The sequence below is a fragment of the Chinchilla lanigera genome, unplaced genomic scaffold (assembly GCF_000276665.1).
Source record: "Chinchilla lanigera isolate Chin_1 unplaced genomic scaffold, ChiLan1.0 scaffold00089, whole genome shotgun sequence".
Taxonomy (NCBI): Eukaryota; Metazoa; Chordata; class Mammalia; order Rodentia; family Chinchillidae; genus Chinchilla; species Chinchilla lanigera.
The window spans coordinates 4,499,561-4,527,027 of record NW_004955490.1 but is presented as its reverse complement, the minus strand read 5'-3'; the positions used below and the strand labels follow the sequence as shown (position 1 = coordinate 4,527,027).

The 27,467-nt window shown below is 40.0% G+C and overlaps 1 protein-coding gene across 1 annotated transcript; it reads right to left on the bottom strand.

The window, feature by feature from the left end:
- Window positions 1-967: 967 nt before the first annotated feature.
- Window positions 968-27,140, bottom strand: Capn6 (calpain 6). Its single transcript, XM_005404646.1, has 13 exons — window positions 27,052-27,140; window positions 20,534-20,713; window positions 11,633-11,764; window positions 10,435-10,643; window positions 9,759-9,951; window positions 8,987-9,180; window positions 8,651-8,728; window positions 8,357-8,543; window positions 7,902-8,024; window positions 7,527-7,729; window positions 6,834-6,955; window positions 6,327-6,463; window positions 968-5,910 (listed from the first exon to the last, which is right to left on the bottom strand). Exons 2-13 carry the CDS (start codon window positions 20,696-20,698, stop codon window positions 5,728-5,730), a joined length of 1,926 nt encoding a protein of 641 aa, XP_005404703.1. The 5' UTR covers window positions 20,699-20,713; window positions 27,052-27,140; the 3' UTR covers window positions 968-5,727.
- Between the last annotated feature and the right edge of the window lie 327 nt (window positions 27,141-27,467).

The window sequence follows — 27,467 nt, the reverse complement described above, 5'->3', positions numbered from 1 at the left end:
AAAAATTGGTAAGGAAACTAAAAAGAACTTTTTCCAAAGAAGATATATAAGTGATCATAGGCACAGAAAAAGAGATAACCAGCATCCTTATCCACCAGGGTAAAACAAAGCAAAAACACAAGATGATTTATTAATTCTACATAAATGCAACTGTGTACCCATTGAGCAATGTTTTACATTTTCCAAACTTCCCACCCTTGTAACCAGCAGTCTATGCTCTGTTTATATATATTAGATATTTTTAGTTTCACATATAGGTGAGATTATGCAGTACTTTTTCTGTGTTCATCTTACTCACTTAGCGTAATGATTAAATATAATGATGAAAAGTACAAAGTAATGACTATAGTTAAGCATACTGTATATGTAGATTTCATGTGCTCACACCAAGAAAAGATAACTGTAAGAGTAGATGGATATGATTTGCTTGACTTTAGTAATCATTTTCTCGTGTATATGCACACCAAAGCATTGTGCTGTACAACAACTTGTATAAAATATATGGAAATTTTATTTTAAAAACAGAAACCAATATGATAGCACTTCACACTCACTAGGATGGAAGAATCAAAAAGACAGATATTAAAACATATGAGCAAGTACTTAGATAAATTTGAACCCTCACACTGCAGATGGGAATGCAGAAATTGTTCGGCTACTTTTGAAAACATTCTTACAGTTAGTCAAATGGCTAAACACTGAGTTTCTACATGATCCAGCAATTCCACTCCTAGGTATATATCCAAGGGAATTAAAAACATATGTTTACACAAAAACTAGCACACAATATTCACAGTGACATTATTTTAAATTGGAAACAACCCAAATTTCTATCAACTGGTGAGTGAATGAATGAAACGTGGTACATACAAATGATAGGGTATGATCCAAATGAAGTACGGATTCATGCTACTATCTGGAGAACCTTGAAAACACTGTTAAATGAAAGAAGCCAGACACAACAGGCCACATAGTGTATGATTTTATTTATAGGAAATGTGCAGATTAGGCAAATGCATAGAGAACAAAGTAGATCAGGGTTTTTCCTGGGGTAGGGGAAGGGAAATTGGAAAGAAGTGGAAGGTGACTGCTAAAAGATACAGGATTTCTTTTTGGAAGTAATAAATTGTTCCACAATTGATGGTGGTGTTTGTTGCACAGTTGTATAATGTAATGGAATACACTGAATTTTGCACTGTAAATTGGTAAATCAGATAATATATAAGTATATTTCAACAAATCTATTATAATAAAGTGATATATGCCCATTATAGAAACATGAGTAAATTCAGAAAAACAAAAAAAAAGAAGAAACTATTCATGCTTTTAAAAAATTCTATTTCCCAAGATAGATTACATTAAAAAGTCCTTATCCAGATACATCATTTGTCCTGTTTACTTCTCAAGCACCATTTTGTCTCTCCTGCAGTGGTATCACATGTTCCAATCACTAGAGGTTTCCTAGAGATATTCCATATTTGACTGTAAGTCTACACACTTGCATACATTATCCTCATCCCCTGTAACTGGTCCTTCCTTTCTTTATTTGGCTAAATGTATTCATCCATATGTATCACTTTCTCTAGAAAGTTTTGTCTAATCCCTAGGACTAGGTGTACTGTCTTAGTGTCTAATATATAGATGCCTATGGTTATTTCTATAAGATATTTCACCACATGTAAAATTTAAAAATTAAAATTTGTAAAAATTATACTTACTGAAAAGTATTTTAAAATTGCACAGGACCTCAAAGATCATTGGTACATTTTCGAACAGTCTAACTTTCATGTCATCAAAGTCCCAAAAGGATTGGAAAAAGGGATTGGTACAGAAACTAATTTTTAAATCAATAATTGCTCAAAATCCTCTAAAATATTATCAAAAATATTAACATACAAATTAAAGAACACAGTGAAACTCAAATTTGATAAATTTAAAGAAAACCACTCCCAGACAGATAAGAAAACTGCTTAACATCAAGAACAAGCAAAAAAAATCTTGAAATGGGTGTGGTGATGCATGCCTATAACGCTGGTTATTTGGGAGGCTGAGGTTGGAGGTTACAAGTTAAAAGGCAGCCTGGTAATGTAGTGAGACACTGTCTGAAAAATAAAGAACGAATGAATGAATGAAAAAGAACCATCTTGGAGGCACCTAGAGAAACATGGTACATAATATATATAGTACTAATAATTTGAAATGCTGTAGATTTCATCAGAAACCATAGAGGCCAAAAGATAATGGAACAATGTCTTCAAATTGCTGAAAGAAAATAACTATCTAGCCCGAATTCTATATCCAATTAAAATATCCTTCAGGGGTGAAGATAAAATAAAGACATTCTTACATGATGGAAAACTAAGGTGTTCATTAACCGCTCTAAAAGAAACACGAAAGGAAGCTTCTCGGGCTGAACATAAATGATACCAGAGAGAATCACAGAACTTTGGTAGTGAAGAAAGAAAACTAGAAATAGTGATATTTAACTAAAATAAATGATTATTTTCCTCCTCTTAAGTTCTTTAAAATATACATTACTATTGGAAACAAATGTTCTACTATTGTCTGGTGGAGTTCTTAATATATTTAGATATACCTATGTAAATGTCAAAGTATCAGTAAGAGAGTATGAAGTGGTTATGAGGCTTCACTTTTTAAACATTTATTTGCAGTAAAACTCAGTTTTATTTAGAAATTGCATATACTCATGTAACCAACACAACAATTAAGAACTAAGCAGATCTAAAAATATAAATATAACCATCAGTATATTCCTCAGGCCCCTTTGTTTTTCTCCCCTCTCTTCCTCCAAGTAAACCAATATATAGCACTCTTTCACTGTAGGATAGTTTGCATTTTGTAAATTTTATATGAATGAAATAAAATAGTACATACTCCTTTCTGTCTACCTTCTTTCACTCGGTGTAATTATTTTGAGATTCATTCACATTGCATCAAAGACATATGTGGTATGTATTTGTGCATGGGATTCTTTTTGGGAAAACCAAATCTACTAATACATTATATACATAAATGAAGGAAAAGTTAAAGGTAAAGATTCTGAAATAAAGCACGTAGTATTTGAAATCCTTCTGGAGTGGCCGTTAGGTCAAAGCTGTGGTGGCCAGACCTTTCACAGTTTGCACAGTTCTTGGTACAGAACTGTGGCTACACAGCTGATAATATAATGTAGATGAGAACTCACTGCTTTTTTAAAAATTTTCTTTTCCTCACTGCTTTCTGAGGTGCAGCATTTTTTCATGGAAAAGGCCCAGATTCAAGAGTCAAAAGGACATTATCCTGAATCTGTCACTTACTGGCTGAGCAACTGTGAGAAAGTTATGTCAATTTCTCTTAACTTCCTTATCTTTGAAAACTAGAGATAACGACAGCACTTTATATATTAGCTATGGACATTAAAATGAGATCATGTATATGAGGCACTGAACATGGAGTCAGCTATATGGCAAATAATCAAAAAGTGTTAGTTTCTTTTCTATCCTTTTGTGATTTGTGGAAAGATTCTCACCCTCAAAAAAAGAAATAGCAATATCTTTGAGCTTAATTGTAATATCATAGTGCCATCTGGTGACAACATGAAAAGATTACACTGTCTGTATGGGCTACTTCATTTCTAACAAATATACACAATATGTAAATTCCCATTACACATTGGGCTAGTGGTGTAAGGGCAGAGAGAGCGAGCTGTGTTTGAGGACTGTTTTGCTGAGCTCTCTCCCTCAGGTAGGCATCCTTTCATGTCAAGAAGTAGGGCCCGAGGAGGAATGAGAGTTTCTTGCTCCATAGCCTACCCTAGGATGGGCAGCTGGCACATTGCGTGTAAGCAAGTGAGTGAAGGAAATGTTGGGAGAGAGTAGTTGGGGTGCTCTCTTGTTAAGAAGTCTTCCCTTGAAAGGTCTGACCATCATAGCTTTAATCTAAAGTCCATTCAAAGTAGAATAATCTCACATATCACCCAGTTGCTCCTGAATGGCTAATGAAAGGCAAGTCCTCTCAATTCCTTCAACCATCCAACCACCTAGATGAAAATCTATCCCATCAGAGTACAGCCAATTTCTCTGAATTCATCAGACTTCTATCTGATATCAAGTTTTATGAGGTTCTTCCCCCAATCCTGCACTTACCATAACCCTAATACATGTCTCTACAGATGGTCATTTTTGCCATCTCTACTGTGCCATCAATTCAAGTCTAGACTGGTCCATTTATTGCATATGAACTTTATTGTGGTTTGATTTATATTAAGGCAGTTTGGTGAAGGCACTGTGGAAGTTGCAAAGACCAGAAAATATGGTAGAAAATGAGTGAAGTGAAAAACAAAAAAAATTACAAAACATATTTTTTAAATGAATGCATACCAGACTAGACTAAGTACTACAGCTACGTTTCTTTTTCATCATTACAGAAGCGTTGAAATATTGCTAGAAGTGGGCTTTGGGATGGGAGTAGGGAGGGTTTCATGGAGGAGGTGGCATTAATGCTGAGCCTTGAAGGAAGGGTAGAATATTGATAGATGAAGACAGAGGGAAGAACATTCTATAATGACTGACTCTACAGAAAATTTTGCAGAAGTACTGAAAAACAAGAGGGCAAACAAACACCCCCAGGGAGTGAAGCTTCCCAACTGAGGGAAAAGCCTGAGGAGGCTGGGCCCGGACCCAAAGTCTCAAGCTCCCACGTGGGACCTCCAGTACCTATATTAGGAGGCACAGGACAGGGGGCTTATTTGTAAACCTAGCAGCAGCAAGAGGTTTCACATTGCAGTCAGGGGCGCCAAACTGGCTGTACTACTCTTGGGTGGATCCTGTCATCTTTTCAGAGTGTGTAATACTTAACTCGTCACTTTCGCCCACTGACGGCCTGAACGGTAGTTCGTGCGCTCCGGCATGCACGCGTGTGAGTGTAGGTGTGTGTGGATAGTGGGGGACTGAGGTTTTGTCTCCCACTGCAGCTTCTTGCACTATTCCCTCTTACGACATACAGCTGGCTTCTGTTGAGTTCAAGCTCAGGCCTTTTTCACTGTCTAGGCCTCACTGAACCCCAGCTCTTGATTAAGCACCTAGGAAGCTTGCTGAACATAAAGGTAAAACTTACTGTGGGGGGTGACTTGGATGAGGGCAGGACTACACTTTCCGGAGGTGGCAAGGATAGCTGTGGTGGTGGTGGTGGTGGTGGTGGTGGTGGTGGTAGTGGCGGTGGTGGTGGTGGTGGTAAGGGTGAGAACCTTAAAGTCTGCTTTGGCTGCTGGGTGAAATGCTTCTGAAAAGTCTGAAGTGTCAATCAGGAGATGGGATGTCAGGCTAGACCAGCTTGGCCTTGATCATCCTTCCTCCTTCCTCAACATTTCCTACAGGAAATATATATTGGACAAGTGAAAACAGCAAAGACATCTGTAAGGTGTCCAGGCTCTCATTATTGTCCTGCCTGAATCTCACCTCTGGAATCCCCAAAGATCTTTTCTTTGCACACATATGTATGATCTCCAGATAGGACTGTCACCTCCCCCTACCCATCTGCTGGAGGTATATAGGTTATGTAGCTACAGCTGCTACTTAGATCAGGAGGTATGGGAAATTATCAGAGAGAGGAAAAGTTAATTATTGTGAATTTCTTTCTTTCAATAATTATAAATCTTAGTTAAGACCTGGCACCTGACATAAAACAAAAGGATGGAAAACTCTGCCAGGATTCTCTACAGTTGGAGATTTAGAGCTCAGTGAGGTCATCGCTGGAAATAACCTTGAAGCTGATGTGACCTTGCTTGACTTTGGCAGTTGGACCACCCTTTTTACGCAGGTAGAGAGACTTCAGCTCACGGCAGTCACTGGGGTCAGCATCCAGAGTAACCTGCCCCAAGAACTGGTCACAGAATTTTTGTCTGTTCCAGACCTGTAGAAACAAATCAAGGGAGTGAAGAGGTGCAACCTTCTGTGAGATGGACCCTTTCCCAGAGATATCTACAGTTCTGATAGTGAGATTGCAGTGGTCCATCTTGACCTAGCAAAGTAAGAGTCTTCTGAAATGGTATTCCCCCTCATGGAATTTTACAGTACACGTATTAGCAAATGTATCTGTAAAGCTGTGGGCTTCTGCCTACTATAAAGTAAATGCAAGAGATTTAGGCTGGAGATGAATAAGAAACTCAAGTGTCTGTGCTTGGTGGGAAGTGTTTTTGAGTATAAAACAAAGAGAAAAGAAACAGTATAACCCTTGTTCTGCGTTTTAAACACATGTGAGGTACTTGAGGTAATCTTGTATCTGGTAGAGTATATGAACTCTCTCAGGCCTGCTGTTCACGCTCTTACCTGGACTATAATAGGAATGTCAGTGGTCCTTCTGTAGAAAATGGCCTGGGTGTCAAAAATGGCATGTACAGTATTCTTCTGGACAGGTGAACGAACTTCCTCCTTTCCACATTTGATGACCAAATATGGGTTTACAGCTGGAACAAGGTGACAATTTTTAAATATGGTGGTTAACATTCCTTTTCTGGGTAAGCAAGAAACTATCTCCTGAAGTCAAACTTGGGACTTTCAGCATAACACCTGAGCACTCGAATGCCCTAGAACTTAACATTTTTGTTTCTTCTTCCCTTTCCTTTTTCATATTTCATATATGAATATAAAAATATGTATTACGTAGATCTTGCCCAAAGAAGTTTACATCCCATTTTCTTTCATGGTTGACATCTATTTTGACTTCTCTGGACTAAAAGTGCCATGGGAAGGATTAATTTCTTCTCATCTTTTCTAACCATACATGCAATATATGAAATTGAACATTTCTTTTCCAGAAAGCCCTGCCGTTCTTACTTTCAGTGTCATTTTTCTTCTCCAGGCCCTCAGCACTGTGGACCGTGATCTGGGTAACAACCTTTGGGTAGCCACGAGCCAGGTTCCAGCAGGACATCTTGGGCATATCCATAGTTAGTTCCCTAGAACAACAAAACCACATGTCATCTGATGATGAACATCCTTTGATAAGATGGGTTTGTCAAAGCAGACATCATTGCTGAAAATCATGAGACTCTGGGTGACAGCCTATTGCTGCTCAGATATGGCTTATATTTTGTAAGTGTGGTTTCATTTCACCTTTGTAGAAGGACCAGCAGATAATGACAAAAATCAGGGCTCAGGTAAAAAGGGACTTTGGTGACTCAGTACTGAGAACATAATAAAGAAGCACTTACAGGGAGCACTGACAAGCTGTTTACAAAGAGACAGAGTTAGCCAGAGAAGAGGAGACAAAATGTAAGTGAAAACTTTAGGCTGTTGGCCTGTTCCCTTTAAATGACAGCTCAAAACTCTAAAACTCAGACCTACTCAAAGGAATTTCTCATAACCCCACCTTCAGAAATACTATATTCCAGTCACCATCATTTCAGTTAAGTAGGTCTGACTTGAACAGTTTGTCCCTTTGAGTCTATAAGTACAGAGAGATGAGTCAAAGGTTTAGGAGGCAAAGCAGAGAACAGGAGGCTGAAGGGCTTCCCAAGGATACTGAACCTGAGCTGAACAGGCACTTCAGAGAAGATTCTCAGGAGAAATTCGCTGGTGCGGCCATGTTGAAACATGGTAGGGACAAGCACATAATTGCCTTTCTTCAGGTACTTGCTGAGAAACACGGTGCGGGTATCAATATAGGTAGAAGTCCCAGCACGCTCCTGGATGTAGAGGTGGTGGAGGCGGAATCTGCGGTTTATCTCCACCTAGAAATGAAAGAGGATGCAATATTTCATCTTGCTCAAATTACAGTTTTTGTATTGAAAGGTCCTCCTTCTTGCCTTTATTTCTGAGTCTTGCATACTTCCATTTACTCAGACCACTCTAATTTTGACTCTGTTTGCCTTCATGCTCTTTATTCCAAATACCCATTCTTACCTTGAAGAGCTCAAAGCCAATGATGTAATTGTCAGGTCTTCTCATTCTGCGGTAAGTGCGCAGGTCCTTCTGTTGCAGTGACATGATAACCTTGTGCCCATCCTCAGGCACAGTGAAGATGTACTAAGGGAAAGGGGCCAACAAAGAACTGAGTTAGCCCTCCAGTTTCAGGTGATGCAGCTTAAATTTCAAGGAAGACAACTGCATTGGATGGAGAAAGACAGCCAGAGAAGGTAACTCAGATTTGACAATGTTGCTAAGGTATGTGTCTCCAGAGCCCGTCTGCTCTGACTGCTCTGAGCCAATCTCTAGGGATTCTAGTTGATGAGTATTATACAAGATCTGTAAATGGAAGAGTTAATGCCAAAAAAAATACTTCAGCAAACACCAAAGAGAAGCCTAGATTCCTATAAGCTGGATTACTTAGGGGAAAAGAAAACTCATTTGACTCGAACCTGAGGGTTCTGCAGGAATGTATCACGGTTGTTATAGCAGCCTCCGGAGCGATTCATTAGAGGATCATCATCCACAGTCCAGCATCCCAGCACAGATTCGAGCTCCTTGTGGCCAAAAACGGGATTATTCACATTGCGACAGACATTCAGTTTGTGAAAGTTGCGGCAAAAGTCTTCCAGGCTCATCCTGAGTGGAAAGAGTGGAAGAAAGAAATGAAGATATTATTTCGTACTTGCTTCTTACGTATTCTGTTAAGAACCCCAACTCCCTTAATGCAGTAAACCTCTTCTCACCAAAACTCTCCATCGTCACACATGACAAGCCCCAGGTTCTTGCGATCTGCTGAAGTCAGCTGCTGCCACTCTTCAGAACTAAAGACAAATAAAGAGTACAAAGATAAGCCATTATATTTACAGTTGACTTCCTATGGTAAACAGGCTGCCCAAATAACAGAATACATGAGGATCAGGCCTGCTTTCTCTTACCTCTGCCTTTGTTGCAGACCCCATGCCTGACAAGAGCTCACAGATGTCACTGAGCATTGAGTGCCCACTAGCAGTCTCGAGGGATGGGTTTGGGAGAACTACAGAACTTTGGACACGTAGCACTGAATGTGCAATGCCACTCACATTTCACTCCAGGGGCCACTCCATTCCTGTCTTCCCAAGGGATTCCTCAAGCGAACCATATACAACTTCTCAGCTCTGAAGACTTCCACAAGTCTCTCTCCAAGACGTATCTTGCGAATATCAGTCATGGTATAGGTATGACCCTTTAGCAGGCCCCAGTCAGTTTCAACTTCTTGCTCCTCCTGACTGGGAGACTGAGAACAAAGCAAGATACATAAGGGTGTAGGATGCAGGAGACCTAAATCCTGACTACCCTTCTTCCTTGATCAGTTTATGCCGACATGGTTGAAGCTAGTGCTCCCACAGAGACAGAAATTTGATCATGAAAACTAACCCATCACAGAAACAGCTGCAGGAGAGGAAATAAAAAATACAATATAACAACTCACTTAAGCAGCTCAGACTCAAACTACCCCCTGCAATACATTGATGTGGACCATAATAAAATTTGGTAGGGTAGATTCATTTCTTGAGCAGCCAACTACTATTTAACTTCAACATCCAGGGGCTATGACAAGAGGAAAAATTTACTAGAGGTTGTTTATACCAGCTTGGATGCTGCTTTGGCCTCCAGTGCAATGACCGGTTCAAAAGGATAAAAAATTAAAGCTCCTCAGTCTCCTTGCCAGGGTGCCATGCCTATGGTAACTTCCCGAGTTCCATTAATGGTTTTTCATTGATCTCCAGGGTAAGGGCAGTGTTCCCTACTAAATTTTGCAGGTTTTTTTCTGCCAGAAGCAAGCACAAAGTGGTTATTTTGGTGAATACAAACCTCAACGGAGCAGCAGATCAGACCTCCTTTGGTGAACGTTTTGTACAGTTCTCCAAACAGCTTGTACTTCTCCTCAACAAGTTCAGTGTATCTCCCCTTCTGCATGTCAACAGTTTCAGCCAAAGTGCCCGTGAAGTCCACAATGATATCAGTGATGGTCAGACCATCTAGGGCCTCATAGCAGCCCAGAAGCCTGAGGGGAAATATGTAATGTTATCTTTGTAAAATTATTTTTCCAGGCCAAGGACATCATGTTCCCAAAAATTAAAACAGTCCTTGCCTGGACTTTACCAGCTGTCCTTTCTCTAGATATGAAAAGAGAGATATTTTGAGATTATAGTCAGAGATTTCTAAGGTTAAACTATGTTGAGCAAGGACAGTCCATACAGAAACTTATTTCCATAAGCAGATATTAGACAAGGAAAAAAGGAGGCGATAATTACACGTGATCTGCAGATTGGAAACCTAGGAGACCTAGGAGAAGGGAAAATGACTGACTTCTCTCTTATGTAGGATTTTGAGGGGCAGGCCCAGGCTCAAAGCAATGCCTTAAATATGACTGGGATGCAATCTAATTTTATGTCTGCACTTGGGTTGGGAGAGATGAGTACCCAAGGACAAATGGGGTTTTCCTTTCCTTACGTACCCTCACCACAAAATAGTCAATCCCCCTTACTTTGCATAGGCTTTTTCCAGTAGAGCATTCCAAAACTCATTCATGGAAGTTGAGAAGGAGAAGACCAGATCTCCATTGATGGTGGGCAGCAAGTCATCAATCACCACCTCTATCCATTCTCCAAAATGCCAGAACCGAAAGTGAAATATTCCAGCATATCTATCTGGTTTTCGAGGATCCCATTCTTGTTCCTTATGGTTGGGAATTGTCTGAACAGGTAAAAGCACTCAATAACATTAGTTAATAGCCCATATTCAGATATGGAGATTAAAATTAGCTCCTAGTCAAACTATATAGCAAAAGGAAGGATATCAAATACACCTGGCGTGGCTCTCGATTGAAAAGTCCTAAGTAGGGCATTTTTGTCTACAACTTCTGCTTCCCCCATTCATTTTTGCTGAGGATGATATTGCCATGTCTGCCTTGAATATGACTGGTACAGCGAGTCAGGGGTTAAACATTCCCCACAGATAATCTATAAACTAGGTAATGGGAAAAGGACTATACAAATATATTCACGACTGCATCTCTAAGCACATAAGCAAGACATTTAAAAAGGTAAAACCAATAAAAATACAAGACCCAATGTAGTGTTTTAAAATTATTTAGAAATTTTGTGTAGATCCTATAGAATACAGATTTTATTCACACCATGAATGAAGTATATTGCGGAAATTCTTTTTTATGTATTAATTGACCTTAATATTCTAAAACTCCCAAATCACAGTAGCACATTGTTGCCTTACATTTTAACTAAATGTCAAGGAATTTTCATACTACTAACAATTTATTAGAACTTTTCCAACGATCTTTTTCTATCGTTTTCTCCTTTTCTGTTATGCATATGTGTGTTAGTCACTTCCTGGCTCCTTACTGGTTTCACACCTCAGCAGGTATATAGAATAAAGTATTAAGTTAAAGCACTGCAAATGACAATAAAAGATCAACTAATATACTTGACAAAGAAATTAGAGAAAAATGTTAATGGAATCTGTGTGGATACACATAGGTGTTGGTTGCAGAGTTCACTTGGCTGTGAGTATGAAATTTCCTATAACGCAATAGTGGGAAATCACTAGTTAATAGTTGTGACTTCAGAAAATAGAACAGCCTAAGAAATTCATGAGCTCATTTTTCTCAGTTATTAAAGAGAACAAGAAGCTGGAATCTGAATGAGGTCCTACACAAGGGATGTTACCTTTGTCCAGTGAGACTCCTGCACAGCCAAACAGGAAAATGCAGGAACCATGGACTTGTGCCCCAGTCTTCCCTGAATCAGCTGGTGGTTGCTGATGTTGCCTACAATCAGGTGGGGGTCATCGCAGATGTCCTATGGATACAATCGTTGGTTATATAAAAGTCTGGGAAGAGCTTCCAAAGAGTCATTGTGAACTGAACTAAGCAGGACAGACTTCATAGGGGAAATGGATTTAGGGTTGAAAGACGGTTAGGATTTTCAAGGATGGGATAAAGAGAAGGTTGAGGGGATTATGAGGAAAAACAGAAAAGAGTAGACAACTAGCTACAGAAAAAGGACATGTGTGGAAATGGCTAGCGAAATGGAAGAGATGTTCCAATAATACAGTATGATGTGTGCTGGTGGAAGGGCCCTTATCATTTGGGTTTGGAAGAATTTTTACCACAGCAGTGAACTTCAAAAGATGAGAACTAAAGAATAGCATATTTTGCTTTACTTTTCTGAAGCACCTTTGCTTGGAGGGGTGATTGCATCTCAGTGAAAAAAAAAGTTGGTTGGAAATGAACATTAGAGTTTCTCTCTCTTTAGGGAAATGAGTGCAAAGACACTGTAGGAGCCCATTTCTAACACAAAGCAAAGGCAGCAGCAGTTTCAGTGGCAGCTAGACTTTCTGTCAGCTTTGGATGAATACAGATGACTGCAGCATTAATAGCAGGTGTTAATAGACCTTCGCTTGGGCCTGCCACCCCGTCACCTCCATGGGAGTTGTAGGACGAGGGGAACTGATATAAAGTTCACACTGCTGCTTGGCTGGTGACTAAAAAGCTTTTCTAAATCCACCTGGATTCGCTGTTTGTTTGTGCCTAGGAGCATTTCGACACTCTTCCCATAGTGTATCTCCCAGAAGGATCTGGGCAGACGGGGGCAATATCTGTTTGAAGTGTATGTCTGTGTGTCTTTATCTTAATAGATGATTAGCTGTGCCATTCCAGCTGTGAGTAGGGAAAATGAGACCCAAATAATATATTTATATATTATATAAATAATATAATATAATTAAAATATGATGAGGGCACAGTGGAACTGTTTTCAAGTATAATCAATGCCAATAGAGGAACAATCGCTAAAGTATCCCCAGTTATATAGTAAGTATCAGAGTGGTGGTAAATGTCAAATTGACTGGAGGTAGGCCAAGGCATAACAGGTACACAGGTGTGGGCAAAGGCATAACGGCATGCATGACACCATACAACTGAAAATATGATTGTGTGACTCAGAGCATGAGCACTTGTAGATTTCAAAGGCAGGAAATACAAATAAAGTCTGAGAGATGGAGAAAGTTTTGTGGAGGAGGCCCTTGGCCGGTACCTTGACATTCTGCTTACCCAGCAGAAATAAATCCTACTCTTAAATGGAAAGAAAATCTAGACATATAGTCTTTTTAAAATTATTAAATAGAGACAGCTATATTTTTCTAGTCCTCAACTCTGTTTTAATGGACATAATTCTCCTTGATGAATGGTCTGGTCTACAGAATGAAACATTCCATATATTCTTTAAAAGCCAAAATAACTCTGGAAAGAAAAAAGCATTCTGGGCAGGGACAAGTTCAAACTGAAGATTAATTAGACAAACCTTGGCCAAAAGGAGATGGTTAGATGTGTTGTCAGCTTTGAATTTCCTGGTCTATTTTTGTTTAAGATATATGTCTGATGTCTCATCACGACTATCTTTCAAGGTATTTTTTATGGAGTATAAACTGCCTGTTTTTTTTTTTTTTCTTTCACTTACTGAGCATAGAGCAAGTATGTCAGATCAGTTAGATCCTGATGTTCTTTGTCTTCTTTTTGTGTCTATGATTTTTCTAAAATGAAATCAAGCATAGTTTTTCACTCTAGGTCAGAAGTTGACATTTTTTTGGAGCAAGATGTAAAGTTATACAATGATTTCTTCAATCTACATGATTTATACCGTAGTTTCCTACCATGAAAATAACAATAACCATTAATATGTAAAAGTTGTGCTTTTTCATTAGTAAGATAAATTATGTTCTAATTTTATGTAGTTACCACAGGTGGGAGTTACCTTACAGTGTCTTGATTTCCTACAAGGCTCATTTCACACCAGGGTTCAAGGCTCAGCCAATACTTCCCACATGTCAACTTTTACTTAATACATAAAAGGTCACATAGATAAAAAAAGAGAAATATAAACAGAGCTCAAATTGAACGACTGAACAGACTGAGCGATTACTTGATTATTGTCCCATAAAGCTGAATTAGATGTGTTCAATATATATCTATATGTCTATGAGCAATCATGGTAGAATGTAAATTCGGGCCAAAAAGCCCTTAATGATGATATTCTCTTATTCCTTAGTTTTACCTTACCACTCTTTGTACATCACATCTACTTAACAATGAACTTTAAAATGTAATAAGAGTCATGGAATGTCAACACCAGGAGAAATTTAGAGACTATCTGGTTAACTTCTTTATTTTTTAGAGGAAAACCTACGCTCAGAGAAGAGCAGTAACTTGCCACTCTGGTTATATACCTAGTTAGTAGGATATCCAGAGCTAAACTTTTTGATTATTCATAATTGTGAGATTCATAATGGAATCACAAGATGTTTGCCAGGTCATCCTTTTACATTGTGGCTTATCAATGGCCCCCACATAAACGATAATATTGTATAGCTTCCCAGGGATAAAGGTGAGACCACCTCTTTCATTTATCCACCTCAGTGTTGTATTCCCCTTTTCTTAGCACTCCATTTGCTGGAAGATGTTCTTAACTTTTGGTTCCAAGATAAATATCACTAATAGGCTTTGATCTCCTTAATTTAATCCACCAAATATGAATCAACAAGCCATATCTTGTATCTCTTAAAGAAAGTAAGGCATTAAAAGACCAAAAAGCAACCAAGGAGTTAGAAACTGTAAGGGTAATGAACCAACACAAATCTAACAGTTCATGGACATTTTGGTAATTACTGGGAAATACTGAAAAGGGCATTAATTGACTTTTCCTCTAGTTTTGGATACCCTGGATATTTTCCTGTTGGGTTAAGGAAGGAAGGTTGTAGAAATTTTTCTATAAATCAAGGCTGAGACATAGAGTACAGATGGGATATTTCAGCCTGAGCTGTGCTTGAGTACTAGAGTGAGGCTGATGGCGAGGTCACAGCTCACATATCCACATTTGGGTGGCTTGGGAGTGTGTGTTGGGGAGGGGATACCGAGCCTCTAATGGCTCCCAGCTGTGTTGGCAGAGTTGAAGTGATCCGTGAACTGCACTGTTTTTCAAGGCAAAATAATTTCTCAGAGAGAAACACACACAACTAGGAAGCTGAACAGCATGAGTAAAACTGGAACAGTCTCCACATACCTGCAGACTGGAGCCAAAACCTTCTGTAAGCAAAGCAACTCCTCTAAGAAATATGTTCTCCTAGCTAGCCACTGAAAGACCTCTCAATTATCCTTACCTTATCCCCTTCCCAGAGACCTGAAGAAATCATTCAGGAAAGGGCATTCCTAAATAGGTTAGCCTATGTAGTTCCCTTTGCATTAACCCCATCCAAGTCTTCACCAGTGTTTTATACAGGAGAAATTTTCTGACGGTTAACCATCAGGGTCTAGGGCAAACCTCAGGAACAACAATAAAATGAAACTCTGCTCAGAAAAGCAGCATCCTAAAGTTTGAAGACACATTCAGAAGTGCTACATACAACCTTACAGTAACAGGGATTAAGGGCAAGGCCATCCCTGTATCAGGGATATTATGACTACATCTAGGGTCTAAGTAGTTCGAGGAGGCTTAGGGGATAATTTGCACAGAGCTGCCATTTGAGAACGGAGGGCAGTGTGAGCTGGTCCAAGTAGTCGTTATCTCATCCCCCAAAATGTATACATCTCCGAGTGAGGTGTTTATACGTGAACGTGAGCTGCATCAGTCTCTTAAGGTGTCCATTTTATCTACTGGAATTTTAATTTCTGCTTGAATATTTTGTCACTAGTGAAACATTCTCTTCCTAATCCCTCTAAGAAAAATTCAGTGTGAAGCCTGAGAATAAGATCTTAAATCCCACTTCTAATCTGACAACCAAGTTACTAAATAATTATTTTTAATCACTGAAAAAATACATTGATATTTCCTTGGGGTAACGCAAATATTCTAAAACTGAGCTGTAGTAATATTTGTAAACAAATATTTGGTACAAAAAATAATTTCACTGTACACTTAAAACAGGTGAATTTTATGGTTTATAATTGTACTTTAAGTTAAAATATTTTAAATGCAAAATTTAAAATAAATAGGACACGGAGAGAATACGAGCCTATGACACTTTCTTGGACTGTGTAAACACTAGAAAACATGTAGAACTATTTGTATGGAATGGTACTGCCTCTGGGAAAAAAAGAAATTCATGAATAGTCTAGGTCCAAACTGCTAGGTCCAAAATGTTCCATTCAGCTGGTGCATGGAAGTTCTTATTAGCACAAAACAAAAGTGTTTCTTCCTTTATCATTCCCTAAGTCTGTATATTCTGCTTCTGATAGTTACAGTCATCAATGTTTCTCTTTTATTCCTACTACCATGTTTTAATCCAGAATATCATCACTCCCCCCCCAAAAAAAACAATGTAGTGAAGTGGCTCTAAGGGAGGGTGTTCCTCAAAAGAAAATTCATCAAGTGTAGTGGTAAGAGGCTGGATTCAAAACCTCACCAGGAGATAGGACAACATCTTACGCAGGTCCCCCTTTCACGGCCTCACAGCTGCCTGTGAAAATTCCCATGAGGCCTTGTTCCATTCTAATCAGGGATTATATGTGTCTGTTTCCAAGACACTATTGTAGGTAAATGTGAATCAGTCAGGAAAAAGGCCAGAGTGGCTGGAAAAAGCTGGAAAAGAAATTGTCTGTGAGAATTTGCTGGCGAATTTCAGCCTGAGAAGCCTATATGCTGTCTAACACTGCTAACTCGGGACAACAGCCCTTACAATTTATGAAGACTTTATATAATAATGCCCCAGAAAAGTCCAGGAGCACACCATCTGGGGCAATATACCTGTGCACGCTGAGAGCTGGGACAAGAGCTGGGGCCACTGGAGCACTAAAAACGCTGAGGAGAAAGATTTTCCTCTCAGGTATTGGCAGATGATTAGCCACTGAACAACTGCAAAACACTCACACAATCCCTGTCTATCTAAAGAGGCCCCTTAAAATAGAGCAAGGAAGTGATACATGAAGAGGAGAGGAACTTGCTCTTTCCCATCAAAGGTGTGTGTGGGGGATTCCTGGAGTCGAGTTTGCTCAACTCTCAGTGCTGTTCGTGGGTAGTCAGGCATATGAAGTCTGCAGCTTTCAGTACGAGAGGAAAGAGAGAGAATATCAGGTTGCTTGTGTTCCTGTTTTGTAAACTCATCTTGGATGAGTGCGATGCTATGTGGCTTGCCAAGGGACAAGATGTCTGTCAGTTCCCCTGCAAACCAGGAGCTCAACCTTCCAATGAGGTAGGGGAAGGCAACAACCCACTTGGTCTTCCTGAGCCAACTCAGTGAGGCCCACTACTGTCTCTTAGCTTTGCTGATGAGAGGCCAGAGAACTTTGACGTGGTTTTTGACCACAGTCTTGGCCTCCATTCTGGCTGGAAAGGATTCCACAGTTTTGGAAGAGACTCAGACAGTGGTCCAGAACTTGTTTTTTCTCCTCCTTCCCACGAGAGGCCCCTTCCCCAAGCATTCCAATCTATGAGTCTCCCCTTCTGTGAAAACACTAAATGATTTACTGTCTGAATATCATAAAATAGCATTCCATATATCCAATTTTTATTTATTAGTTAACTCATTGATAGCTCAGTATCCATCTTCCCAACTAGAATGGGGAGACCTCACTACAGGCCACATCTGTAACTTGCACGGAGGCTACCATACAGTAGGTTCTCAGTAAAAATTTCTCAAATGACTCTCCCTGTGGGCTCAATAAGACTAAGCTCACACAGTGCTCTCCAAAAGGAGTGCATGTATTAATGAAGAGAAGTACAGCATCAACACAGTAAGGCTGAATGTAAGAACTGACTAGAAGGGAGCTACCTATTTCTGTTGAGAGAGAGAGACAGGGGCAGACCCAAGCAACTCTTTCTCTGGCATGACAATATGAGAGGGTTTTGGAGTCAAATCTAGATTCAAATTTTAGCTTGTTAGTGACCTGACCTTGAGCAAGTCCTTACCCTCTCTCAGAGACTCCAATTCTTCAACAATAAAATGGGCATGTCTACTGCTATTTTTAAACCAGGAATAAAGAGTCACATTAAAATAATTTTAACCTACCCACCTTGCTAGGCAGTGCTAGTGAGGATGAAATGAAATAATGTAAAATAAAAGTAAAAATAACCAAATAAGAAAAAAATGGTATAGAAAGCTCCAAACACAGTATCTGCACTAATGGCAGTTCCTTTCTCTACCCCTTCCCCTCTCCTCCCTTCGAATGCCTCGCCTTAGAATGGGCATTGCTTACCTCGGAGGAAAACACCCCTGCTAGTCCATCTAGGTTTAAATCCACAGAATTTTGACAGTAAAGGTAAAGGACAAAGGACTGAGCTAAGAGAGGGGGTAAGGATATGTCTAAAGACTGGCCAGCACAGAAAACACTTTCTGCTTGGCTCACCTCTGGGGAATGGCTTCATGCTGACTTGCAGTTTTGCTGCTTCACCAGATCTCCTCGTACCTCCTGCACCGCCTCACTACTTCCCTCTCCTGTATCTTCAATATCTTCTTCAGCCTCTTCTTTATTGCCTGGCCTGTAGCCTACAAATAGGTTCAGGTCTGCCCTATTCTACAAAGACACTTGCCAGCAAACCTACCTCTCTTGGTGCTGGGGATTTAGCTCAGTGGCACGGCACCTGCCTGGCAAGTGCAATGTTGTTAGTTTGATTCCCGGAACCGGGGGAAAAGAAACTAAATTAAAACAAAACAAAACAAAACAAAACAAAAACCTACCTCTCTCAATTTTTTGCTTCTTTTTCCGCGATTTCTGCCTGCCTGGTGCCCTTTCTTTCATATCTAAGCATCAGAGCACAGTGATACCCCTCACTATGACCATGCACTCATAAGAGTGTCTCCCGACAAAATATCTCAGTTTTCTCAATGTATTTTTAGAAGAAAATTGTCTTACTCTGTGCATAGCAAATAGCGGCTAATGAATTCTGTTAATGTTTCTCAGGTTTGTATTGCAGGCTTACAAAATGATCTGCAGATATGTCAACAACTGGGCACGCCGAGCTGATAGGAAGAACTTCTAGTCTCACCCTTTATCGTTTTCCTTATCTGTTTATTTTTGTAGGGTTTGAACCCAGCAGCTTTGCTCATGCTAAGCATACACTCTACCTCTGAGCTACACCGCAATCCCCAGTCTCATACTTTCAGTGGTGATCACTCGTTGCGAAGGGACACTGTGATAGGTCCTTCCAGTGGCACAGAAAATAAGACACTTATTGTAACTAATGCATCTCGGCACCACCTGGTGGCAACCAGCATAAACTGAAGTAGTTTTTGGAACGCTTTTGGGAGTTTAAAGTGTGGAAACCACAAATAAAATCTGATAATTGCTGTAGAGCACACCTGTAATCCCACCTACTTGGGAAGCTGAGACAGGAGGATCGCACATTCAAAATAAAAGGGGCTGAGAGCACACTTTCATGGTCAAGCATTTGTAGCTTCAATCTTTAGTACTACATGGCTTATTAAAGGAGGCGAGCATTGAGTTAGTGACTGAGGTGGTTCTGTTATATGGCTTAGAGACATCTCATTAAATACTATGGAATGTCTTCAGGGATTTGTGAAGCCTCGAGAACATGCATTTCACGACAACCTTCTGTAGCCTACCCACCTGGACACCCACGTTGTGAAAAAGTCCAGGTAGAATATTCTTCTATCCAGCCATACCCTTTGGACATTGAAAAGTTGTTACTTATTCTCCAGACTCCAACATTACATCTTATTATACACTGAGTTCTCACACATGCAGTGCTCGTGAAAGGGGTCCTGTGACTTGCTTTGAGACACAACATAGATGTTCCACGGATAACCACAACAGCTGTTAATCATTACTATTTATGAGCAGTAAAAGGCTGCAGTTCTATGCAGAGGCCACCTGGCCAGCTGTGGGATGACACAGGTGATGATACCCTAAGAGCAAGCAGCAAAGGAGACTCCCTCCCCCTATGCAAAACCCCCCTTCTCCCTGTAGAGTCCATTTATGCTTACTTTATAAGGAGTTTTTCACCTCACTAGTGTGAGATTGCTTTTAAATTGCTTAGTAAGTCATCAAGGAGACAAGTGTATGGTTCCTTTTTTAATTACCATATTTACTTAAATGAACTTCCAAAACATAAGAATGATATACCTCCTTTCTGTTGTTGCTCTTTTTAAAAATTATTAATCTGACAAATTTGACTAAAATTCTGGTCTCCTCAAGCTAAAGCCCAGAGCACAGTTCCATGAAAATTCCTATTTCTGTGGGAATTGATGGATACGCTAATTGGCTTGATTGTGGTAATCATTTCACAATGTCTATGTATACCAAAACTACATGTTTTACATGTTAAATGCATTTAATTTTTATTTGTCAGCTACACTTCAATACAGCTAGAAAAAGAAATGGAGAAAATGGGGAGAGAGACAGAGGACAGAGAGAGAGACAGAGAGGCAGACAGAAAGGGAAACAGAGACAGAGGGTGACAGAGACAGAGAGATAGAGGACACAAAGAAATGGATAGAAGCAGGAAGAAGATTTACTTTCAAATTGGTCTATACAGTAGTCCCATGTAATAGAATGTGTCAAGCAAAGTTTTGGTGAAGAAGGACGAGCAGACAAAAAGGGAGGGCGTTAAGAAAATTACCTGGGGCCGTTTCCATACCACTTTTCCAGGAAGCAGTCTGTTGTAGAAAAGAGAATCGTTCTCGGGCAGAAAGGTTGGGTCACAGAAAAGTCTACAGTCTTTGATGCACTCCTGTTTCAGTTCATGGTACTTCTGATTTTTGAAGAGCTTCAGAGGAGGACCCATAGTGTCAAACTATGCCTAGAATGAGAAAAAATAATGTTAATGTCTCTGGAGGAAGAAGTGCTTAGATTTTTCAAAGATCACCTAGATGTACCCAAACAGCAGTCAATTCAGTGACGTCTTCCCAGAGCTAGGAACTTCAGATTTATCTTTAAAGGAAAAGGAAAGGAGAAAAGAATGGGCCAAGCTGTGCAATTAATCGATACGGAGCCTTGTGAAAGGCACCTAAACATTCTCAGCCTTCAGTTTGTTTTTCTGCCAACAGGGTAGTATAGATCCTTACAGTCTCATCGGGAAAATAGGCAAAGATGTAAAGATTGCTAGTTAAGCCTGAGTCATTACAACGTAAAGGGCAATCTTCCATTTATATTAGCCAGGAATATTTCAAGACAGAGTACATTTTTAAATTTGAAGATAAAGGAAAAATAATCACTTTACTACATTCTGAATAATTTGGCTTCCCAAAGAGTCACACACTTTGTGCACAAGGAAAGAAGCTGCCCCTTCCATTTCTAAAAGTCCTTTTTTACACACTTGATTCCTTTTTTATCATTTAAAGTCATTTGCATGTTTCACTATTGGCCAAAAAGGTTAATGCAAGGAACAGAGTGTAAGCAGTTGGCCTCCAAAGACAAGAAAAAAAGACAGATTGTATAGCTTTTTCTCTTCAAAGCCTAGTGTACAATCATTTGCAGACTCTGAAATCAAAAGGCAGACCCCAAAATTCAATTACACTAATTTGGTGGACCATAGATTCTTATCTTATTGGAGCACACTGTTGATTTCTTTTCTTAAAAAATAAAGAAAAAAAGTTCACATGGCTAAACAGAGATCCTCACTCAAACTCCCTCAACAACTGGTTTGTAAGAAGAGAATTTGAAAGGTAAATCTGACCTTAAATGCTTTTGGGATGATAATAGGGTTTTCAATGCACTAATTTGATTCACAAAGATAGATATGCAATGATTTTGATGATCACCTCCTGGCGTTCAATGGTAAATGATGACACAGTTGTAAAATTTTCAGGTTGACAATAATTTCAAAAATATATTTTAAGACTGTATGTTCTATGAGCACAGGAGGATTGAAAAAAACTCAAGATTTAGAGTGTTCAAAAATTGACAAAACTTGCCAAAACAAATAAATAAACAAAAAACCCCAAGCACTCTGCACTAGCACTTTTAACAGTATTTGGACAAGCTATCTATGAGACAGTTACTATGTTATGAAAAGTATGATATCAGTCAGACCTCTCTACTAGCTCCTTTCATATCATTTCGGGATCACATTGAAGTTCCTCATGGGTAAAGAAATCTCATCTGAGAATTATAAAAATTTTATTATAAATGTTTGCAATAAGGGCTGGGGATTTAGCTCAGTGGCAAAAGCTCCTGCCTGGCAAGTGCAAGGTCGTGAGTTCAGTTCCCGCTACCGGAGAAAAACCAAAAAAAAATACACACACAAAAAATAAATGTTTGCAATATTTCAGCGATGATATGTACAATATATATGCAACAAACATACCCTTTCCCTGAATCCAGGGAATAAGAAGCTGAACATAACCACAATTTTTCCGTAGCCTTATTTACTGACAATGGCTTTTCAAATTGAGGACTGCAGGGATACTGCTCAATACCGAAGTTCTTTCCATTAATCAGATTTAAGTATGTTCACGTGTTTCAAATATTAGTGTATTTCATGGGATTTGAAGGCATGGATGGTATCAGTAATGATTTCCAGTGAAGCAGCATCAGAGTCAACCTGAATGTCCAGTCTTCTCTTTGAAGACTTACAAATGAACACCGATTTTCACGTGTGCTCCAGTTCCGAAGCAAACACCACCATGCTTCTTGCTTTCCCTAGATTTGCTGGATTGCCAGAGTCTGGGGACTATAAATGCAGGATAGTCTGAGGCAACTAGGACACTTAGTTTGCCAGAACCTCCTCGTCCCTGGATAAATGGGAATTTCCTGCTCTTGGGAAAGCTATTTGCTCCTGTAAGTCTCTCTTGCTACCAGGTCAAAGGGTGGGCAAGGCAGGCAGGAGCCTGAAAAGGGCATCTCTGTTGTAAAGAGGGCCTATGTACAGGCAAGCAGCATCAACTGAAAAAGGTATAGGTTTGATTTTAAAAACCAGTATGATCCCAATCGATTCATTCAAAAGCAAAATACACCTCTGGTATGGATGGGTCAGACCTTGACAGACTGCCTTTTGCATGAGGGTGCCAATATCTGGGGAACACTCAGTAAATAAGGAACAGCACGCTATGAGTCCACACTTTCACTAGAGTATAATTGTAGACCCATGTTCTGCCAGATTTGCATGGTAAAATGACCCGTATTTCTAAGTAACAGGAGAAGCGTGTCCCATTTGCTCTGACTTTGGTCTCTTTATGATTTTCCCATCAGGAAAATTTGTGGTTTTACTGACTGAGGTGGGTAAGTAAAAGTAGTTTTGGGCCAAAGATATAGCACAGTGGCCCAAGTGCCTGCCTGGCAAGCACAAGGTCCTGAGTTCAATTCCCGGCACCAAGAACAAACAAGCTAGTTTTGAATAGGCAGATAGTGCTCCAGGAGTGCAAGATATGCACTGATGTCTTTTCATGGTCTGGCACGGAGTAGTGCATGCAACCATTGTTCAACAGATAAATATTTGTTCAACAGATAAATGTTTTAAGCAGCAAATCAGTGATTATATAGCAGTTTACTATTGAAATGTTCATTTCACATTTTAGTTCATATTCCCTTCATAGGAGCCATATTTTATAGATATGATTTGTGCCTTTCATTTTGTACCTAAAGAAATGGCAACCAGAGAAACGGCAGCTGGAAACTGGCAGGGCTGACTCAAACCCTCATCTGTGTACTGCCAGATTTGGTGTGCGGCTTTCCATCGCACCATGCTGCTTCTTTTGGTCACTGCATTTTTTAAAGAAAAGATTTGTTAGTTCAAATGAGGAAATGCTCCAAAGCAAACATGATGCCCAATTTTGAGGCATTTTGCCTAGAATTTATTGCCATGCTGGATATTAAAAAGGTTCTTTATTTCCATGATTTGATGACCGTGGAGTATCTGAACAACTTATGTCCAGGGGTTTCTACACTAACCATCAGAAAACTTCTGGAAACCCAGAAATGTGTAAGGGATTGTCACAAACTACTTCTCTATTGGAGAAGAGGAACACTGTTGGAAGGCAATGCTCCTTTACTCCTCACTGTACCTAATGGTGACAAGGAGAAGAGAGTCCTTAAGTTAAAGACCACATATTAGGAAAGTTGCCAGACAAAATAAAAGCTCTGGCTTTGAGTATAACCCAGAGGGTCTCTGGATAACAAGGGAAATGTAGACGTTTATGAAGGGGGACCCTGTGGCTTGAAGGGTTGTGGTGTGTGTAACTAGGTGAAGCAGAGTGTAGGCTTCAGCACTGAGGTCATATTCTTAGGCAGCCTTACTTGAATTTGGAGTCATTGTGTGGAGAAAGACATGTGAGGAATACCATGTCTACTAAGGCAAGGATAGCAGCTGATCCAGAGGGTGAAGATTTGGGAATTGCCAGGAGAATCTGAGGGAGCCTGCTGTGTGGAATACAAAGCTGCAGCTGGAAGAGAGAATGTTTGCTTCTCCCTTGGACTGAAGGAATGGGGGAGCTAGGCAAATTCTTGGCACAAAAGTGCTTGCTTATTTACCTGGAGGTCAGCTTTAGAGTAGAAAGCAAATTTTGCTCTGAAAAGAATCTGATATTGGAAATTAGGTCAGTGGTTTACAACTCACTTTAGACTTGGGTGAGTAGGAGAGAAAATGAGGGCACTTAAGGGGGAGAAGGGGAGAGAACACGCCTGCGGGTTATTGTCCCTGGCTAGCTTTTCCTTTCCCCAGTGACTTTCACCCTTGTTACGTGTTTTGGACAAGAATCAGAGGTAAAGCCAACTAAGATTCTGCATACAAATTAAGTATAGAAGCCCCAGCTCTGCCCTGGCATGAGTTAGGCCCAATTTAGACACACTCAGTATCCTTTATCCCCACAGTAGGAGGTGTGGTGAGAGAAATGGGACTTGGACAGGTAGTAGTGAAAGGTCAACGTATATGTGCTACAGAGAGAGCAGTGCTTTCCATAGCTACACAGGCAGAGCCACAGATTACATCTATGGGCATGTATCTACTAGGGAACTTACATGCAGCTGCTCAGATTCAAACTGTTGGCCAGATAGTCTGGGTTCTGAAAAGGACCACAAAGGTCCTATGACCCAGCCCACTGGCTTATACAGATGCACCCTCTCTGCCCACAGAAGTCTCTATTCAAAGAAATTTAAAGTGAAAAAAGAAGCACACCATTTCTTTTAGTTCCACTGTTGAAAAATGAAAAGCATAAAATAAGAAAGCAATTTAAAAATCATTAAATGAGCATAGGTAGTCAAGAGAGCCACTGCTTAGCTGACAGAATGTCTCTATCTCTCCATTTCATCATAAGCATAAGAGGAACGTGATGGCTGCCTTGCCCACCTCGGGGTGTTACGGGGGAGATCTCATGAAATTAATTATGTGAGTACACTTTGCTACTGTTAAGGATAGAGCTAACCTAGGGGAGGAGTATTAGAAAACTCATTTTTAGCAAGTTATGTTCCTTTTCTGTCCTTAGTAGAAACTGAGGAGATTTGATCACTCACTGACATTTAAAAGACCAATATAAAATGGCCCCTCTGCCATTCTTTATTCCCTATTCCACCTTTCTTTTTTTGGCTGATTTTACACTCTTGGCTGAATAAACCTGTCTTATAAGTCTAAGTTTTACAGTACTTTGAGAATCTAATTCTGAGTTTTATAGAATGTTGTTCTGGAAGGACTTTCAGGAAACCATTTAGTATAACTGCTTTCTTTTAGTACAAGGTGAAGGAACCTGCCCAAGATTATATAGTCAGCACCCAAACTGAGTCCAACAGACTCTTTTCATCATGATTTTTTCTTTCGAAAAACTGGTGGTGGAAGAACGCATGAAAACGCCGAACTTAAGTGAGACCTTGGTTTTGAAAATTTTCATTGTCTTCTTCTTGCAAGAATGTACTTAGGGGTTTGGTTTTTGAATTGCTAGCTGTCAGAAGGTGAGATGATTTCAAATCAAGGCTAATCAAAGAAACACTGTTTTGGGTCACAAAGGGGCTATTTCTGCTCTTAATTTAGGAATTGAAAACTCCCAAGGATATGAAAAGCCTGCTTTTTAACCTATTCCTGACCATGTAAATGTTTCAGCTTTTCCCTGGACTGCGAGGGACTCCAAAGGCTAATAAAGAATGCTATTCAAATCCAAAGTATTCAGACACACACACACACATACACACACATGTGCACATGAATGCACACACACACACAACTGCCAGAGAGATGCAAGAGTTAATTAGCAGTTTCCAAAGAATGTTTTTGTTTATTCATTCAGACTGTAAAGTGTCCTCAGTTTCACAACAGAGATTAGCAAATAAAGCATTAACTGCACTTCAATAAAACATAATACAAACCAGGATGCTTTAACCTAAAGCCAGAAGTGACTGTCAGAACAGCAGAATTTGTCGAATTTTCCTATGTACTTTTCACCAAACTTAGAGTTCTAGATCCTCAGGACCAATTGTTTCAATTGCAATTTGCAGCAGTTCCTTCTCCTGTTGCTCCAGTCAACTAGCTCAGTTAAATCCCTAGAACAGTGAATAAGGGGGTCAATTTCAAATCAAAATTTAAACCAAAGCTAAAATGAGAGGAAAACAAAACAACACCGCCAGGATCCGACAGCGGAATAGCAAAGATCAACCTGTCACAAGGGCAGAAGGGCCCCTGGGGCTGTGCGGACAAGGAATTAAAACAGCCGGGGCTGCCACTCCCTCCTGCGCAACAGCACACAGCCTGCACACCCCGCTGCCCTTTGCATACAGTGTGGCTCCAAGATTTTGCCTGCATTTCAGTAATTTGCCAATAGCTGTGGGGCAGCTGAAGCTAGAATGAAGCCCGAAGTCATTCAGTTTTCTCGCCTCACACCCCTGTCCCCGCTCTGTCCTCTCTTACCAAGTATCTACCCAAAGGTATGCACACACACACAACCACATACACACAAAATTGACCAGATATCCCCCCAAAAATCTTATTCCCAGATAACCACAATTGCTCCTTACATACTCAAAACAGCCAACCAGAAATTCCTTTATTTGTGGAGTTTCCAAACTGCTATTAACATGCACACATCCAATACCAACTATAAAATTATACCCACAATGTTTGATTGACTGTAAAGTTTAAGTTCTTTCACCTCTCTTAGATGCTAAGTTACCTAGCGAGGAAAACTCTAGGCTACATTTATTGTTATCCTCCCTACTCACCTGAGTTATCTCAGGAGCTCTGCTGCTGCTTCTGCTGGTACCACTGCTCTTAGCCAGGTGACTTCGCTAAGTCTGTTCAGTCAGTGCAGTGGAACAAAGATTCTGGCTTTCTTAACCTGAAAACTATTTGAGCTGTACCAATCCCCACTCACAGGGGGAGGCGCCTTGCAGCAACTTCAGGAGACTTTGCCCCGCCCAGCATTCAGAAACTGATCCTGAGTCATGAGGAAAATCTGGAAGGCACCCCTGCCAGATGTGCAGATGGGATGCCCACTCCAGGTCCACCCACCAGCAAACTGGAAAACTCAGAAAGCCACGTTTGAAAGGTCTTTCTGTTCCAAAGAGAAACAGGACTTTCAGGGAGAGGATCTGCTAGGTTTCTGACTTCTGTCCCAGAATTAATACGGCAGACATGG